At 29.5% G+C, this 19313-nt stretch overlaps 1 protein-coding gene across 3 annotated transcripts in view; it reads right to left on the bottom strand.

Annotated features, from left to right (window-relative positions):
* Window positions 1–19313, bottom strand: part of LOC107438557 (uncharacterized) — a 52031-nt gene that overhangs the window by 4434 nt on the left and 28284 nt on the right. For 2 of the 3 annotated variants that reach the window (XM_071187630.1, XM_071187631.1), the window contains exons 2-3: window positions 17163–17381; window positions 4912–5029 (exon numbers count right to left, since the gene is read on the bottom strand). In XM_071187630.1, coding sequence (XP_071043731.1) covers window positions 4912–5029; window positions 17163–17379 — 335 coding nt within the window. In that variant the 5' untranslated portion in view covers window positions 17380–17381. The remainder of the gene's footprint in view (window positions 1–4911; window positions 5030–17162; window positions 17382–19313) is intronic. The other variant, XM_071187632.1, reaches the window with a different exon arrangement.

Consider the following 19313-nt stretch of genomic DNA (forward strand, 5'->3'; position numbering starts at 1 on the left):
GTTCTCTTAAAGTTACTGTTTTGAGGAGAATAGTCGAAGTAAGTATTTTGAAATTTTGTTCATAAATATTGCTTTTGGCATTATTTAACTGTTTATTCGCTTTTCAATTAGACAGCTTAATGAAAGAGGGTTAAGCAACATTCTGAAAATATGCAAAGTTTTGAAGTTAAATTTATTTTACAGTCCGTAGTGTGCATGGAACCTACATTTTCTGCCAAATTCATAAGTGATTTTTAGTGGAAAAATATATGTCGTATAAGCCATCCTGTTGTTGATATATATTCCATAGCTGATGTTCCTAAGTATACTAAAATATTACTTTGAACCTTCTTCCACAAAGATTTTCAATAATAAAATATACTTAAGGATCTCTGGTTTGAAAGCTTGAGTATACTTGCTTGAAAGCTTGAGTATACTTGTTTGAAAGCTTGAGTATATAAAGCTTGAGTTTGAAAGCTTGAAGTATACTAAAATATTACTTTGAACCTTCTTCCACAAAGATTTTCTATAATAAAATATACTTAAAGATCTCTGGTCTGAAATTACAAAATTTTGAAAAAAAACAAAATTAAAAAATGAAATTTTTAGAAAACAAAATTAAAATTGTTCACTTCAACTGTATCCTTGTAGTGTACATGATGTTTATAGGGGGGATGTTTTCCTCGAAGTCGTTTTAAAATTGCAAAATGAATTATAACGATCGATGGAGTCTTGTAATAAGTAGCCCGAATAAGCCGTCACCTGCAGCCCATTATGCAACTCTAGTGTGACGCAAATAGAGTACTACTACTACAGTTCTTATTTCTTCATCCAAAAACATTATCATGAAGCCCTGCATTTTTTGGAAGTTCAATTTTTATTTATTGCTTTTATTTATTACTACGATAGCAGCAAGCTCACATATTTAACCTATTCGTTGTCTATTTATTTGAATTCCAAATTAAAAGGGTCCCGCAGTGAGCTGATCGTAAAGACACGGTTTCGAATTAAGCACCACTGGCTGCGGTTAGTAAGCGGGTGGGTGACCACTTTGATTATCCTGCGTAAGGACCAAGGGTGCACGGTATCGGTCCTCGTGAAACTGCTCTATCGTAAAGTGCTCGACGTAGAGCGCAGGTCGTCGGGCTACCAAAGCAGGAGAGCCATCCCCTCTGCAGAGGATAAATATTGCAAAGGCATGTCTTCGGATCATCCTCAGGTATGTTTCTCAGACCGTCGCCAATAGCCCATTGTTCAGACGTAAATAAAGTACCTAACTAACAAATTAAAATCAAGTAAGTTTTTGATTGCGGATTATTAGTATTTTTAATAAAGTAATTACAAAATCAGACTTGATATCTACATTGAACTCATTGTTGTTTATATAATGCAATAGTTATCACTGCATTATCGATTTTTGAAATAAATTGATCGAATATTTTTGTTACCATTTTTCATTTATTTAAAATAAAAACACAATGAGTCTCTCTTATCTATCGAGATGATTGCATTACGGTCTGCTCTTTACTATAGTTTCTGTAAAAAAAAAATTTTTTTTCCTTAATAAAAAGAAGTTTCTGTTTATTTTTGTAAAGAATTTCAAGTTTACTTCTCTTCACGGTAGAAGCATTAAATTATAGCTTCTTTCAAATTCAGTTTCAAGCATAATTTAGAATATTCAAACATGCAATAGAACAATCAAGATATTTCCCATTTGAAAGAAAAGCACTTTTTAGTAAGACGCTGGAGCAGTCAATATTTATAACACCTACAATATTCAAAGGGTTTCATATATTTGGCGAGAATATATATTTTGACAAAGCACTTCAAGTTTCTATAGTCGGTTTTTCTTTTGCTAGACCTGACAAACTATATTCTAAAATATTTCTGAAGCCTTCAAATCAATAATGATTTCTTAGAAAATTTACAACTAAAGAAAATATTTCCTTTTCTTAGTTGCAATATAATCTATTAAAAAAATATGAAAATAGTTTATATATTATTTAATGATAATCTTCTATTTTTTAAGAGCCAAAAGGCAAACTTTTAAATTTCGACGCAATCTTTATACACGTTTTGTCTACATATTGATTTCTATTCTGTCAATTTGCATCTTAATTAATTGCATGAAGTTGTAAATACCTAAATTGAGCTAATGTTGCTATATTTTTTACACTCATAAATTTTATGAACTTAGCTAAGAAGTTATGCTACAAAAGATTTATATCGAGACAGGATAGTGCAATAAAAACAGTAATCTGTGGCAAATTTGATTTAGGGGAAAGCAATAAAAAAACAGAAAAGAAAGTTGTAATTTTGTTCATGTTATTTGTAGTGTGCCCAGAATACCATATTTATTAATCGATAGATATTAGTTATTCGTTAGCGATATAAGTTCCATTTTTTCTTCGAATTTCCACTTCGAACAGTTAAACTAATACATCTATTTCTTTGATTTACCGTAAAGTTTTAATTCGAATTACATTTGATATAGCCAGGTATTTATTGTCTACCGTCAGAGCTGAAATTAAATAAAAGTGATTTTGTAAAATATTCAAATTGTCACTTGATTTATTAGTTTTTATTAAAGCATTTATTTTAATTCTTGATGAATACTTCAGAAATTTTTCACTGACCTGATTGAAATCTAAGTTTAAAGCCAATACGCTATAAATAATGTAAAACAATGTGAATAAAGCATAAATAAAGGTAAACGAACAAACCATAGCTTTGGTTTTATAAAGAAGGACATTCTTTTAGTGTCTAAACACAAAATGACTGAAGAAATTTAGCAAGACATTTCAGTTGCAACAGGAAAAAAGTTCTTTAACTGGTAGGAGAAAATGTTGCTTAGTAAAACGTATTTGTCGCTTTACTTTTCGACCATGATTTTGAGATTAGACATTAAGGCTATAGTAAGTATAGAAGCCGCATCTTTCTGTACCCTTATTTGTGCTTTATTCACTTTGCTTTGTTATTTTCATACGTAGCACAAGGTGTACCCTATCTTTATTTTCACAAAGCGCTATAATCTGTCTCAGTTTTCCCTCGAAATTGAAATAGGGAAAAAATTGTAAGTGCATATTAAATATTTTGCAATGTTCTGGAGAGAACAAAAGTGACCAATTTTCATGTTTATATATTTTATAGAACTTCAAAAGTTTATGTTTAGTTACCAGTTTCGAAAGTTCGGCTAAGGAAAAAATTAAGTGCCTATGCTAACCTTTCGAGCTCGATGAACCTAAAATTGAGGTTCATTAATTGTTTACCCTCCTGAGTTCCAAGCTTAAAATAATGGTAAAAAATATGATTTTTACTACGAAATATATAGAAGTAAATTCATAAAGGCTACAAAAATTTTCTTAAATCAATTAAGTAAGCTTATTTAACTTTTTTAGTTATTTTTAAATTATTACATAAAAATATTTATACCATTTTTTTCTCATTGAATAATAAATCATTGCACAAATCAGGGAAACGTTACCTGATACGATTTTTTTTTATTTCTTGTTGTCTTTTCTAACTTTTCGTTTCCAAGTTGGATCAGCACCTCCCAGAAGAGAGAAGGTCTCCGCACTGACCACTTCAGCAACCGGAAGTACTGAACATAAACTGCGTTATGGGTGATATCTTCCCAACTCCGAAACTGCGCAGTGAGAAAAAATAAGAACAATGTCACGAAGTTCGATCTGAAGGATCGGATTTCTCGTTTATGGTAAACCGTGGACAGGCTTTCTCTCTTACGAGATCTTGGTTGGACAGATACTGACTAATATAAGCTAAATTAAGGTTATTTAACACAGGAATTATCGAAATTTTCATAATTGGTCGTTTTAGATTGATTTCTTTTCCTTTTTACCCTTTATGCGACCAACTTTGTTATTAAAAAACATGTTTTGGAAAACTATACTTTTCCCAAACGTTCAGTTTTTGAGGGAAAGGAAATTATTCTATACAGTTACACTAGTTCTAAAAATTTCATATTTGAAAAACAATTTCTTCCTGGTGCTAAAAATCTGCAAAAGGATTATTTTCTTTTCGAATTTAACTTGTCTAAATTAAAGTCGATATTAGTTTTTTGTCTGAATTAATTTTATTTTATAACCGTCGTTGAACAGCCACCCAATTTTATGGGTTTACAACTACTAATGTTCAACTCCGTTGCCTTATAATTTTGAACCCAATCTAGAAGACAAGGGAACTCCTCGGTCGAGTATTGGGAGAAATTTTGCCTTCTTAAGGACTTTTTGATAGAGCTAACTCGCATTTGCGTTACATGGAGAGGAAGACCACGAGAAACCCCTACGGTTAGCCTGACGGCAAGGGGACTCTAACCCATGATCCGCCTACCACTGAGGATATTTCACGTCAGCACTGCGGTCGGTGCAAGCCGGATGCGGAATTCGAACCCAGTTCGCCTCATTGGAAGACGAACGCTCTATCCCCTGAGCCATTGCGACTCTTGTCTGAATTAATTCTAATTATTCAGATTCCTAATTATTGAGGACAACATCCCTCGACATATATCTATCGTCCATTGCCACCCTCTTTGTCCTCTTTCCCCCATGGCACCCATGGCAAATTATTTCTTTCATACAAGTTTATCGTATTAAAGCAACTGTAAAACAAATCTATTCAAAAGCATAACTAAGAAATATTTAATATTAGAACTCTTCAAAACTAAAACTCATACTAAAACGTGAGATCATTTTCAAAACTAAATTCTTCCCATGCTTCTGGAGTAGATTTCTACGAAAAAGAAAACATCTTCTCAAAGTACATAAAAGTTTTTTTCCACGCAATTTAAACCTTCACTAGATTGTTAACATTTGGCGTACTTGCAAATGAGTCAAATTTTGGATGAACAAAACTAAAACTTTAGTAAAGATAGAAATCGATCTTTTTGTAGAAAAAAAATAAAGAAAATATTACCTTTTCCCGTTCTTCAACATTCTTTGAAGCACCAGAGCGCGATTTTTTTCATGGGCTTTACTCCATAAGTAGTCAGTCAGATCCATTCCCATTGCTGTTTGAGAAGACAGAAATGTGACTAAAAAAAGATAACGAAGCACTTGTCACAAAAGTACTAAGCACTTCGTAATTAAAGTCGCGTCTCAATTAGACCTCAATATCTAAACTTTTATTAATCGTCTCAGTTAGACCTCAATATCTAAACTTTTATTAATCGCCTCGGTTAGACCTCAATATCTTAACTTTTATTAATAGTCTCAATTAGACCTCAATATCTAAACTTTTATTAATCGTCTCAGTTAGATCTCAATATCTAAACTTCTATTAATCGTCTCAATTAGACTTCAATATCTAAACTTTTATTCTCAATTTTTCAAATTTTAATTTTTTATTCCTGGAATTTTAAAAACTAATTAATGTTCGATTAATAAAATTTTTGCCTTCATTAAGCCTATCCAGGCCTGATTACCAGAATTTGTAGATATTTAATTTATAAATTTCTAGATTCAGTACTTAATTTCTATTTTAGAAAATTCAGCTTACATTTAGTTTCGAATTCATTAGATAATTTTTTTCTTTATCACAATGAATAATTTTTTAACCATTCGATTTCTTCAAGTAGAAGATTTTCTGCTAATTTTTTAAATCATTTTTATGATTTTGTTGCGCTTTTAATTTTCATTATCTAACCAACGTGACTTATTGTACTGTTAAAGTTAACCGTTCACTCGCCTATGTTCTAAGAATGGAACATAGATTTAAAGTTTAAATTTAACGAGCAATTATAGTCTAACTAAAGTAAATATTTTTTTATTATTTATTTTAGTTAGAGTTTAGTAATATAACTAAACATTATTTTTTGCATGTATTTAAAATTTCCATTATGAATTATTTTGTAATTAAGTTTGTATCCGTTTTATACTTTATTTATTTTCTATTTTTTTATGAATTTCTGAAGCTTGATATAATTAGTGAATTTTACTCTCACATGTAATCTAAGTAACCGAAAATCCAATTTTTATAAGAAAAAAATAATACTCGTAAATATTTAAAAGGGCAATGTAATTAATTTAAATTATGTTTTAAAATTTTAAAGTTAAAATATTAGTTCAAAACCTTATGTTCCATTTTTGGAACATTGACGTTTCAAGATTTCTGTTTTTTTTTTTTTTTTGTTTTTTTTTTTATTNTTTTTTTCGTTTTTTTTTTTAATTCATGTAACACATTGAGTTATATAGTATGTATTTCATTTATTTGTTATTCTGACACTTATTTAGGCAAAATAATGATGTTGAAATAGAAAAAAATCATATATTTTACTTCTTTTGAACATGAAGGTTAGGAACATGAATTTTCTTGTGGCTGACAAGTGATATTGACAAGGACTTTTGCAATACCTAGTAATGTATGATTCATTCTGATAGTATTTTCAAAACTTCATCAAACTTACATCAAAACTTTGACAATACATTAAAAATTCTATCTTGTGAGATTGTTGCCTTCATGGGTGTTATCTTTCTTTTAAGTTGACTGTAATAGATCTAAAATTTAACATTACATGCATTATTTGCATGCGTTTGTTACGATGCAGAATAGATGATTAATATTATTTCCGAAGTTTTACCGCTGAGTTAAAGAAAATTTTTGTACTTTTTTGTTTTGTACTTTTCTGTTTGTTGCTAATACAACAGCCCTAGTATAGCAGTATTAGACATGTCGAAGAAATGTCTAATACTGCTATACTAGGGCTGTTGTTGTAAGCTAGATTTTATGCAGCAAATTACGTAAAAAGACAAAAAAACTTCTCATTAGAAGTTTAGAAGACCATATACAATTAGTTTCTTGCGAAAACAAGAGCGTATTTTTTATCGTCATGTTTTTTGCAGTAATTCAAAATGTGTATTAATAATAAATGTGTGCTATCGGATGGTCATTATTTGTTTCTACAGCACAATGTCTCCGTGAAAAAATACCATCAAAAGTGTTTTCAATGTAAAAAGTGCTTGCATTAAAATTATTATTCATGTAGGTAATAAATAATGTTATTTTAGTTATCAATATAAGGGATATTTTTAAGGCCAAAAACGCAATTGTTTTTCTACCGATGTTAACAAAAAGCAATAATTGTAGTATATCAAGTATTATTACTTATTTAAATCCCTTTTTTATTTATTTTCTTCTTTGAAAATAGGTAAAATAAACTGCTGCCACACATCGGTGTCCCAAAAATAATACGTCGTTAAAAACACATTTTAAAAACCGAAAGACACACAACATTATTTTATTGTTTTATTCTATTCCATTCACAAAATGCGCACTTATCATTTTACAAGCTATTTGGGTAATCCTTTTTAAATTAGGTGTGTAAGCTATTTAGGATATTAAGTATAGGGAAGAGTGTTGAATAGGACTGGGCGATATAAGAAATTTTATATCGTGATGCATCGCCAGTTTTGCATCGCGATATAGCGATGTATCGCGATATAGTATTTTTAAAATTCATTTACTTGTAAGGCGCAGAAAGTCGGATTTCTATCAAAACTTCATACTCAAATTGATTTAAATCAATTTATGAATTTGATGTAGTATATGTTTTGCTTAATAAAGATATTAATGTTATATTTTCTAAAGAGGATCGCGCAAACAACGAAAGATTTCTTAGTTTAAAAATAAATAATAAAAAAATAAATAAAATTTAAATTTATCAATATATTTACCTAACAATATAGAAAGAAATTTAAAAAATAAGTTCGTTAAAAATTATTTGTATGCTTAATACAAAGTGCTAAATAAATTTAAAAAAAAAAAAACACTTTTAAAACAACACTATTTTTTATCATTATTGTTTCACATAAATAATAAAGTTAAATTGAATAATTGCCGAATTCTGAACGAAAAAACAAAGTAAGGTTTAATTTCTTAAAAATAAAAACAAAGGAATTACGATATTCGATTATATATTCAACTGACAATATTGAGAGAAAATTAAAAAAAACACGATTATACTCTTTAATAAAGCGAAGTGCTAAATGATTTTAAAAAACGAAGTCGCAATCGCAAACATTACTAATTTTTTTGAATAAACAAAGTTGATTGACTAATGTCCAAATCCAAAAGAGGAAAAATAAGTTTTGCTATAATTTTATTTATAAAAACGAAAAGAACTAAAGATTTATAAATTTAAAATCAGTAATAAAAACCCATTAAATTATTATTTTATCCAAAAAGCTTTTAATAAATTAAAATAAAGTAAAAAATAGCCTAACAAATTTAATTACTTTTTAATTTAATTCTTTATGGGCACCTTAAATTAGATTTCCGTTTGTAATAAATTAAAAAATGTAAAATAATACTTAAACATATAATATCAAAATTAATTTTCACATTTGAAAATGAAAAAGAAAGTTTTGTTTCAAAAAAAATTTACATAATTAATTAAGAAACACTTCTTTATATATTCTTCAGATTACGTTCAGAACACGGTAACGACGGCGATCACAAAGTCAGTTCCACTGAAAATAATCTACAAGATACGATATGAAGTCGCGACAAAGAAAAAAAAACTAAGAGGTGCGGAAACGAACATGCGAGATCACGATATATGTTCTCAAAACTGATTCTGATTCTACCGCTCATCCATCGAGGCCGTTTCAATATAACGATACGTACATCGTCTTCCCCAGTGCGAGTTGGCATCGGAACGTAAGAGATCCTTGCGTGTCTTGTATCGCTATATCGTATATCGCTAAATCGTTCGTCTTCTTTACTCGACGGCTTAAATTAGATTTCTGATGCATTGCCTGGAACGAAAGTCACTGTTTCGGCCTGCCGATACAGGCGTTAAATCGATATGTCGCGATATATCGATTTATAGCCCAGTCCTAGTGTTGAATCTAAGACAGCAACCTCCTGCCAAACACCATTGTTCCAAAAGTAGAACATCGTTTGAAACACTATTTTATTTTTTATTCTCTTTAGATATTCTCCAAAAGTGTACTTATCATTTCACAAGCTATTTGGGCAGTCTTCTTTTTTTAATTTGGCATGTAGACTGTAAATGATATTAAGTATGGAGAAGTGTGAACCTAGGGCCGTATGCAACTCGGATCAGTGAAAATATTTGCACTAACTTGAGAAAAGAAAACCGATACAATTAATGATTGATACCTGTAATTGCACCTGTTACAGTTTTAAGCCTGTTATACGTACTATTTTCAGTGTTGGTGACCATTTTTTCCAGGCATGTGCTATTTTTTTTTAAAACTTTTCCAGCTGGTGAACAAATTTTTTTAATCAAATTTATCGGAAAATAAAACTCAGTTGGAACTAAAGTAGATAATTAGCGAAATGTCATTCTCCTTAAAGCAAAATACCGTATTTTTAATTAAAAAATTACTTATTTTTCTAAAGCTTTTTGTAAAAAATGTATATTTGTTATACCTTGGACCAGTCTAAGATATGTGCAAATAGTGCTTCTGATTGATCCTTAGTTAAAATAGCTTTCCTATGGTCTTAGTCACTAGCAACACGTAAACATTTGAATGCTCTTAGTAAATCTATACGTTTTAGGTATATGTTAATAAAATATTATTTAATATTATGTTTATGATTAATTTGATTTATTTTAGCTTGGGCAAACTAGTTAAAAGTGTCAATAAAAATAAATTTTAATTGCATGAATGATGAAATTTCATCAACTAGCAAATGTTGAAGAAAACAATCTCAAAAGAGTTATTCAAAGTGTAAGATTTAGTAGTCTGTGGTACAATATATGATGGTCCAAGATACAAGGGGTGGACAAAATAATGGAAAGAATTCTATACTAATTCACTTTTTCATATTTCTTAAGAATTTCTTAGAGAATCATTGGACCGACAATAAATAGTGCTTTTTGACACCCTATGCCAGAAAATGTCATAAAGAATTTGTAACTTGTAACAATTATTTTGGTTATTATATGTAATAATTGCACAACATTTCGTAAGCCTAACTTAAATATTTATAAAGGTAGACTATGTTTAATAAAAAATCAATTTTTTTTGTCTTTCATTTTTTATATATAACTTTAAAAATATTAAATGAAATTGAATAAAATTTTTTGAGACATTAACTACAAAATTATTTCTTTAAAATTTGAGAAAATTTAGTTTCAAACTCTGCAAGATCTGAATAATAAAAGTAGTTCTTTTATACTACCCATGCGTGAGAAAATTTGAGCATATTTTTTTCATAATTTTGCAGAAAATCGTATTTGGCAACTAATAAGAAAAATCAGATTTGAATATCTTAAAAATTTGAAACGTTTCAAATTGATTCAAAAGAAACTCCAAATGATAAAGGATTTTCTACAAATATTTTTTTGTATCATAACACGAAATTAATAACAAATGATAATTCCTTACAATAAACATTCATGCACAGAAACACGATTGTATAAGGAAAGAATACTAGCAAAATAAAAGGTACTTTTATGGGAGTGATCCCCTTCAACACCGATGTCATTTTAAATAAATCTTGTTTAATAGCACAAAATGAAGTTCGTGAAAAACCCTTATCATTTTGAGCTTTCTTTTAAAAAGTATGAAAGCTACTTAGAAAATTGCTTGAAACGTTTTAAATTTTTAAGACATAAGTTTTTTTATAAAAAAAGCCAACGTCTTCATAAATATATAAGCTAGGTTTACGAAAGTTGGTGCAATTATCGCATATAATAACCAAAATAATTGTTACAAGTTACTTATTTTTTACTACATGTTTTAGCATAGGGTATTCAAAAACACTATTATCGCATACAATAATCAAAATAATTGTTACAAGTTACTTATTTATTGCTACATTTTTTGGCATAAGGTATTCAAAAACACTATTATCGCATATAATAACCAAAATAATTGTAACAAGTTACTTATTTTTTGCTACATTTTCCCTGCATAGGGTATTCAAAAACACTATTATCGCATATAATAACCAAAATAATTGTTACAAGTTACTTATTTATTGCTACATTTTTTGGCATTGGTTATTCAAAAACACAACTTTTCGTTAATAGTTTATTGTTGTTCCCTCAAACCTCTAAAAGCTTTAAACTTCATTGAGAAGTATGAGAAATCGAGTAACCTAAACATTTCTAAACTTAAATAATTCTAAGTATTTTCTGAGAAAGATCAAAAGTGTTAGTAGAAGAGTTTCCATTATTTTGCTCATACCTTATATGCCACCATGTTGTATATTAGACTCACTTTTCCAACTTTACGGGTGAGTATGAGTGTCGCGCTAAAATAGGCATACCGTATTTTTTATTTAATAAATGTAAAGTTTTATTTTATCTAATACTCTTCTTTATAAATCTATTCACCAAAATATTTTTCTGAGCAGTAACATTTGATCGGAAATCAAATTCAATAAATAGTTAGTATTTCCTTGATTTGCAATAAATTTACATATGAATTCTTTCAAAGGTTATTGTTTACCATTCGTTAAGTTTTATCCATTGCCAAAAAAAAATTAAAATCACCTAACTACCACTTCTTTAGTTTGATATTCGATTTCTAACACGTTGAATGCCACGTTAATTTTACATGGCTTGCTCGTCTGGCCACATGGTAAATAACTACAAACTAAATTTGCAAATATAGACAGATTTTGCTAGTTTATAAAGGGTTTAGCGTGACATATCTGAAGAAAGTGGTGAATTATATGTGCCTACGAATTCTTTAAAAATAGTGGTGGATAAAAATCTGCTAAATTGAATTCATTAAATCAAGAATCACAATAATTAAGTAAATTTTGAATAAATTTTCTGCAATTCCATAAGAGATTGTAAATTTTACAGTTCTATATCATGTTATACGCTGTCAGCCAGCTGTTTTTCGCGGCCTATGTGAAAGGCCAGTGTCAGCAATCGGTGACAGACGCAGCCTAAATGTTATTTCAGTGTCAGCCACCGGTGGTTGACGCTGCCTAAATGTAATTTCAATGTCAGCCACCGGTGGTTGACGCTGCCTAAATGTAACTTCAGTGTCAGCCACCGGTGGTTGACGCTGCCTAAATGTAATTTCAGTGTCAGCACCGGTGGTTGACGCGGCCAAAATGGAAAGTCCAGTGTCAGCCACCGATGGCTGACGCGGTGCTCAACGTGTTAATAATAACTGAATAATCCGTAAAATGAATGGCGAGCGAGTATTTTCACTTTTCAGAATTCGCTCTCTCTCTCTGGTTACTAACAAACACTTCAAATTTGAATTTTGAGATGAAAGTATAATTTTCTACTGCACCTTCGGCTGACAGTTAATTTAAAATAAGGCAGCAATTCTTTTTCTCAATAGAATATTAATTATTCTCATTATACCCATTGTTGAATAATAAGATATAAAGCTACGTGATTGAAAACTTCATTCGCTTCAGAACTAAACAAATATGAAATAACAAGTGGACATATTTCAAGCTCTTCAAAAATAGGCACCCATTTTCACGACCTGCCAGACGCGAAAGTAAAAAAACAAAAATAATTTAAAATAAAAACGCAATGTTGCCAACAAAAAATGGAAAAATAAAGCTAGAAAATAACTAAAGCGGAGAGAGAGAAAAAGATGAAAAGCAGAACAAAAAAAATCATAGTGATGCCAAGAACAAGATTCCTGGGCATCAGGATGAGCTGATGCAACTAATGTGAAAATAATTTTAGCATTATCGTAATTGAATTTAAGATTCCAAAAATGTGCAGCAATTGAAGATTTCTTGAATTCTTGACAACACGATAGATATGTTTGTTATTAAGAATTCGAGAAATCATCAATTGCTTCGTATTGTTGTAATCTTGGACATACATTCAATTTCAACAGTGCTATAACTATTTCACAGTTACATCAGCTCATCTTGATGCCATGGAATCTAGTTTTATTCATTTTCTTGCTGATTCTCTTGTTGTTGTTGTCTTGTCCAGTAGTGCAAGGAAAATTAAATTTGTCCAAAAGTATCTAAAACAGCTTTGGCCACATCAATAATCTCTATGGAATAGAGGAGTTGCTGCGGGGATCCAGATGGATCCTGAAGAGCTTCGCCAATATGGCTGGGCAATCAAAGACATGGTCGGGAGAGAGTTCGGTGTCGATGCAGTGAGGATAACTTCTGTAGCTACGATAGCCATCGGGAGATATTTTCATTCCCATGAAGTGTTTAGTCCTCGATCTAGCTATGGTTGTGGAAATGGCTCGATCACAGTTTAGGGCAGGGATGGAGTGCTTCTGAGAGGTAGCAGAAAGTAGTCTGCGGCTGGCTATCGCATCAGCAGCAGTTAGGGTTGGAAAGTTGGGAGTTATCTGGGACCTCCTTGGCCGGGATATCAGCTTTCTCATTAGCCGATTCTCTTAATGACAATAGTTCCTCCCCTTTTCTCCATAACGCCTCTCAGCCACTGTGATTTTCCTTGATTTTTTTTTCTCTCTCGCCTTCTGGGGTTTTTCTAGTTTTGTTTCTTACCTATATGTTTCCATATTTCGATGGCAGCTTTATTTATTTTTTTAATTTTAAATCATTTTTGTTTCTTTACTTTCGCATCAAGCAAGTATTGAAAATTGTCACATATTTCTTATGAGCTTGAAACATGTAAACTGTAATTTCATGACTGTTTACTTCTGAAGCAAATGATGATTTTAATTCTGCTTACAGCTTCAGTTTCTTGGGATTATTTAAGGCAGAAGAATAATTTAAAAATAATAATTTTACTCAGTTTTTTTTATAAACAAAGGCAAAATTATGTCTATTAAGTTTTTAAATACTTATTCATCTCCGTTAAGAAAATTGATATGCGTAAATTTTAAAAAACTAAAATGAATGTTCTGTATGAAGATACAATAATCCAGTTAAAAAGAATTTTTACAACTTACCAGAAGCATATGAGCTTTGAATGAACATTTAATCAGAATTAAAGACATTCCATACTACAAAATTGTATTTCGGGCTGCTCTTCATTAAAAAAAATTAATAAAGGAGATCCATTGTGATATTTTAAAAATGAATTTTTGCCTTTACGCACATAGAAAAGGCGTTTGATTAACTTTATATTCACGAAATGACTTCTTCCACTTATCAGCTATTTTGTTTTTAAATTTAACAGTATAAAAATAATTCTATCACCGTTTCACAAAGAATATCTTTTTTAAAAAATATTAATATAATAGTCTGTTTTTTTAGACATTTTCATTAAATATGCGACCATTTTGTTAAATTACTTAGAAAAAAATTCGTATGGCTACTAAAACACATACTGTTAAAATGCATATTATGTATGCTATTTAATTTTTAAGTGAAATGGTGGAAAAATTTGAGGGAGTTTGTTAGCGTTTTTTAATGTTTTCAGAGATTTGTATCATAGTCCAAACAGTTTAACAAAAAAAATTTATTAATTATTTTACATATTATATAAAACAAAAACGTCTGAAATAATAAAAAAATAAATCACAGTATTTTTTTATGTTAACAAAAAATTAATTATTAAGCCTAATTTTTTAGATACGATTTAATTGAAACGTTTATTTTTGAAACCAACACACTCCACATTTTTTAAATTAATTTTTTCAATTCCGGCTAGTTCATTTTTTAACTTTTTAGAGATTTAAAAATATTATCTAAATATTAAAAAAGAAATATTAAATAAGCATTTTAAAATCTATTTGTGTAATAATTTTTATTTATTTATTTTTTTACTGAAAAGACATACCTGCAGTTCAACCAGAAAGCCTAATGGTTTAGTGAATTTTTTTTTATCAAACCTTACCCAAACTACTTGGTTTTGTCAAAAGAATAAAATTCCAAATGATATTTAATCACGTAAAAGTTTAGAGTATTTTTGACGATAAAAGAACTTTCAAACAAGCATGAATCTCTGATTCCTTCAAAAACACAAATTAACTTCTCCAAGTTTCAAATTTTGATGGATTTGTTTGTTTTTTACTTTCTAATACAATTTTAGGAAATAGATTGGACAGGGATTTAAGCGAAACACTTTAATTCTAACATGTATCTTTATGAATATACCTCGATTAACTTAATAATAACTTAACTTAATATTGATTAATTAAATAAGCCTGCAATAACTTTATGGTGCTAAGTACTGTAAGTTCCATAGAAGAACTTAAAATTTAAATTCCAAATAAAATGGTTTTAATTTAATTATCATCAACTAATCTTGCAATAACAACCCATTTGAACAATTTGTTGAAAATTATGAGTAGGGGAGAGTGGGGTCAATTGTAACATTTTTTTACTTAACTATTTTTAACTAACAAAAAATCCAATATATTATTAATATTAATTGACAGACGTCCTATCCTCTATTAGAAAAAAAATCAATACCTTATTTTAAATGTTATTATATTAGTTATTAACAATTTTTGACAGTCGTGCACTTGTTACAATTGTCCCCACTTACGGGGTCAATTGTAACAGTTCATAAATTCAACTAAAACATAGTTAATTATACATATTATCATAGTTGTGATATATTTTTTTATTGATCAAAATAGTAGTGATATTTTAGGAGTAAAAATAATAATGAGCAGAGACCTAAAGGGTTAAACTTTTAACTTTAAGGGGTTAAAAATTTTAATTTATGCTGTGAAAGGTGACAAATAAAATAATGCACATGCAACATAATATAAATGATATAGGAAACTATTGGTGGTTCTTAAAGAGTTAAGTAATGGTTTGTAAACATAAGATTATTTATTTTCAGCTGTTACAATCGTCCCTTTACTTATTGTTACAATTGTCCCCAAGACGCCATTTCAGCTTCATTTGTTAAAAACAATGCTAGTTAATTAGCAAAACTAATCTTTTTTTTTATTGAAATGTTAATTAAGGTGTCCACTTACATATTCGGTTAATAATTTTTATTTGTTTTAACAAAATTACTTTGTTACAATATAATATTCTAATACCAAAAAAAGTACTTATGTAGCGTGAAAATATCTGCTGTGATGTAACTTTCTCAAAAGTACATAAAAATGGTTGCCAGTAGGGGTGTACATGTAGATTTATTAAATACACCTTGTGCGCCACCTAGGAACTAAATCTAGAACCCGACACTCGAAATTTTTGCTCTGTTACAATCGTACCCTGTTACAATTGACCCCACTCTCCCCTATAGTTTGCAAATTTTGGGTCACTTCTCTTTGATTCGTCTACTCAGAGGAATAAATCCCACGGTAAATCCCTTTTCAGTTTTTTTTCCTTCATCGTGACTCCTTTTAAAACACAGTTTAAATTTCTTTGCCCTGAGTTTATATAGTCTTATCACCCTACTGCATATAATTACACAGTCAGAACCTCAATGATCCACATGAATACTTCTTTACTTCATTTGCATTCCACAACCTCATCGAAGCACCACAAAAATCACATCAGGTGCCCAGATATTTTATACAGTTTAAGTTTGCCCTGAGTTTGTTGATCATGGCTTTTGAACCTTTAGACTCTACGTTCAACTTTATTGATTCTCTGGTCATGGAATATTCCATTTGCTTGAATGGCAATCGGTGGCCTCGATGCTGTGGTTGAACTATAATTTCAATGGGGTTTTGGTTTGGATTACCCTAAATCCGAGAATGGAGATTAGACCCAAACTGCGTCAAACGAATTTTTGTACCAAATGTAAGAAGAAATGTTGAGCCAATTCAAGTAAGCAATTCGCTGTGGAAGAGTAAAAACAACAAATAAAACTATACTTGATTTATGAAATTGAGACGCTTGGGGTGGGTGAGCCATATAGAAAGAATGAAAGAAAAAAAATGGTTTAAGAAAAATCTTAATAAGAAACTGTTGGAAAAGGGATATTTAGACGAAGAAAGAAAAAATATCTGACCTTAATGAAAATTTCTAACTATTGATTCAAAACTACAGGTAGAAAGATTTTGAATAAAATTGTTTAGCAAGAAAATGCCCTCTTTGAGTTTTAGCGCTATAAACAAAAATATCTAAATTATCAATAAGGAAGGAAAGTAGATAAGCGTGTATTTACATTGTTGCAAGTTTTGATTTTAAATAAATAATAAATGAAATGTAACTACATTTTATTTGAAATGTTTAAGTTTTAAGCTCTTGGGAAGAAACCTTATTTGTTAGTAATTGTACAATACATAAACTTTTCTAACATGCATTTCTTATATTGTAATAGCTCTATACCACCTTTTATTTTACCATAAAATCAGACTAACCCGTCCTCTTCCTTTGAGTAGTTCTTTGTAAACCACTGAGAGCACTCAGAAACACTGAATAAGAAACTGATGTGGGGTATGAGTTAGCTAATCCCTCGTCTTCCTCGTTCATCGAAGACAACAGCCTCTTATGTTTATTCTCGAATAGAAGAGAAGACATAGCTTGAGCAAACAAAGCGCACACCATTGCTCCTGTGAACCAACACCGTCTTCGCATACCTACAAAAAAGAATTAAAAAAAGGAAAGATGATATATCTCAGATAGCTTTTCTTTGACCATTTTAGTTCCTAAGTCTCATATGAATTATTTCCCACAAAATTAAATTTCAAAATTATTCTATATTAATTCTGAATTTCCTAATTTGAATAATTTCCTTAATATAAATTCCTCATATGAGTTATTTCCCATAAAATTAAACTTCAAAATTATTCTATATTTATTCTTAATTTCCCAATTTGAATAATTTCCTTATTATAAATTCCTCATATGAATTATTTCCCTTAAAATTAAACTTCAAAATTATTCTATATTAATTCCAAATTTCTAAATTTGAACAATTTCCTTAATATAAGTTCTTCATATGAATTATTTCCCATAAATTAAACTTCAAAATTATTCTATATTAATTCTAAATTTCCTAATTTAATGTACTTCAGTGAAAAAAGTTTTTATTGTTGAAATTATTAATTGCATTCTGTGGGCTTATGTTTTTGGAGGGATTAAATGATTTTTTCTTCCTTATCTGAAAATGTATGGTTTAATGAGTGGATTCTCTAACATAGAAAATTTAACTTCTATTCAATATGCATTTCAGAATCAGTTAACTTAGTTATTTTTGAGTTTGCAGCTCTACGTAGCGAGTTTTTTAATGATCTTTTTTCTTTAAAGCACAGTTTTTAACTAGCGCATGCAACTTTCCGGGTTGTATTATTTCGATTAATGCTTTTCTGACTAGAATTCTGAACGTTGCAACCATTAATAACCTGAATTATGTTGACCATTGGCCATTGCCCATTGACCATCTTGACCATTGAAGAAAATCACGAAAATAATCGAAATTGAGTAATTCTAGTTCAAATTATAGCTATTTATTCGTCCTTAAAGTAAGAAACTTGTTTTTAAGTCATGTAATGGGGTGGCATGCTGATTAAAAAAATCTTGTTTCCTTCCAAAAGATAATTTGCACCATTTTATTATTTTATTGAGTTCCTATTAAAACCCTAACGTACTGCGAAACGCCTTAATTTAACGCATTTAATAAAACTCATTGTGTTTACTTATTGTTTTCGAAAGAAATCGATTTCAAATAAGGTAATTAAGGAAAACTGAAGTTTTTCAATTTTTAAAAGGGATTGTTGTCAATTAATTAAATTAGTAATAGCCAAGTGAAAATTTAAAGAATAAATGAAAAAAATCTAAACACCACTTTTTCGATTTGAAAACACATTTTTGGCTGTAAGCACGCATAAAAAATTATATGGTTTATAATTTACAGTTTATAGCATATAAAGGGGAAAACAATGTAGTATTTACAGAGATATAGTTGATTTCAATGTATAATGTTATTTTTAGCATGGGGAAAAATTCAGTTTAGCTAAGTTGCATATTTGAGTAAAAACTTTAAAGCCAGCATATACATCAAGAATTATTATAAGTAGCTTTCAAGGAGAAGTTAAATTGAGTTAGAAAATATTCAAAATAATCATAAGAAAAAGAAGTTCATCTATCCAATGAAAATATTATCATACGCAAAAATTATCTCAAATCATTCACCTAAGTCAACAGTTCATTTCAAAACGGCATGTTATTCTATGAAGTAAATCAAATAATTACTTCTTAATTTGTGTGTATTCAGACCAAGTCCCAGTTTCTTAAGAATCAATCGTAACTTATTCGCACTATCAAAAGAGATCAAACTGTTTCGCATGAGTAAAGTAAAACTTTGAAATAAAGAAAGGTAAAGTTAATAAACCAAGTGTTTATGGCATGCATTTAATTGTTGTCAACTTTTTTGCGAATCGCAAAGTTATTTCTAAGTATTAATTAAGTTATTTCTCATTATTAAAGTAATTTGGTTTCCTGATTTATTTAACGAGCTACTGCTAATATAACTCTCTCTCTGTGTGTATATATATATATACACATATATA

The sequence above is a fragment of the Parasteatoda tepidariorum genome, chromosome X1 (assembly GCF_043381705.1).
Source record: "Parasteatoda tepidariorum isolate YZ-2023 chromosome X1, CAS_Ptep_4.0, whole genome shotgun sequence".
Classification (NCBI taxonomy): Eukaryota; Metazoa; Arthropoda; class Arachnida; order Araneae; family Theridiidae; genus Parasteatoda; species Parasteatoda tepidariorum.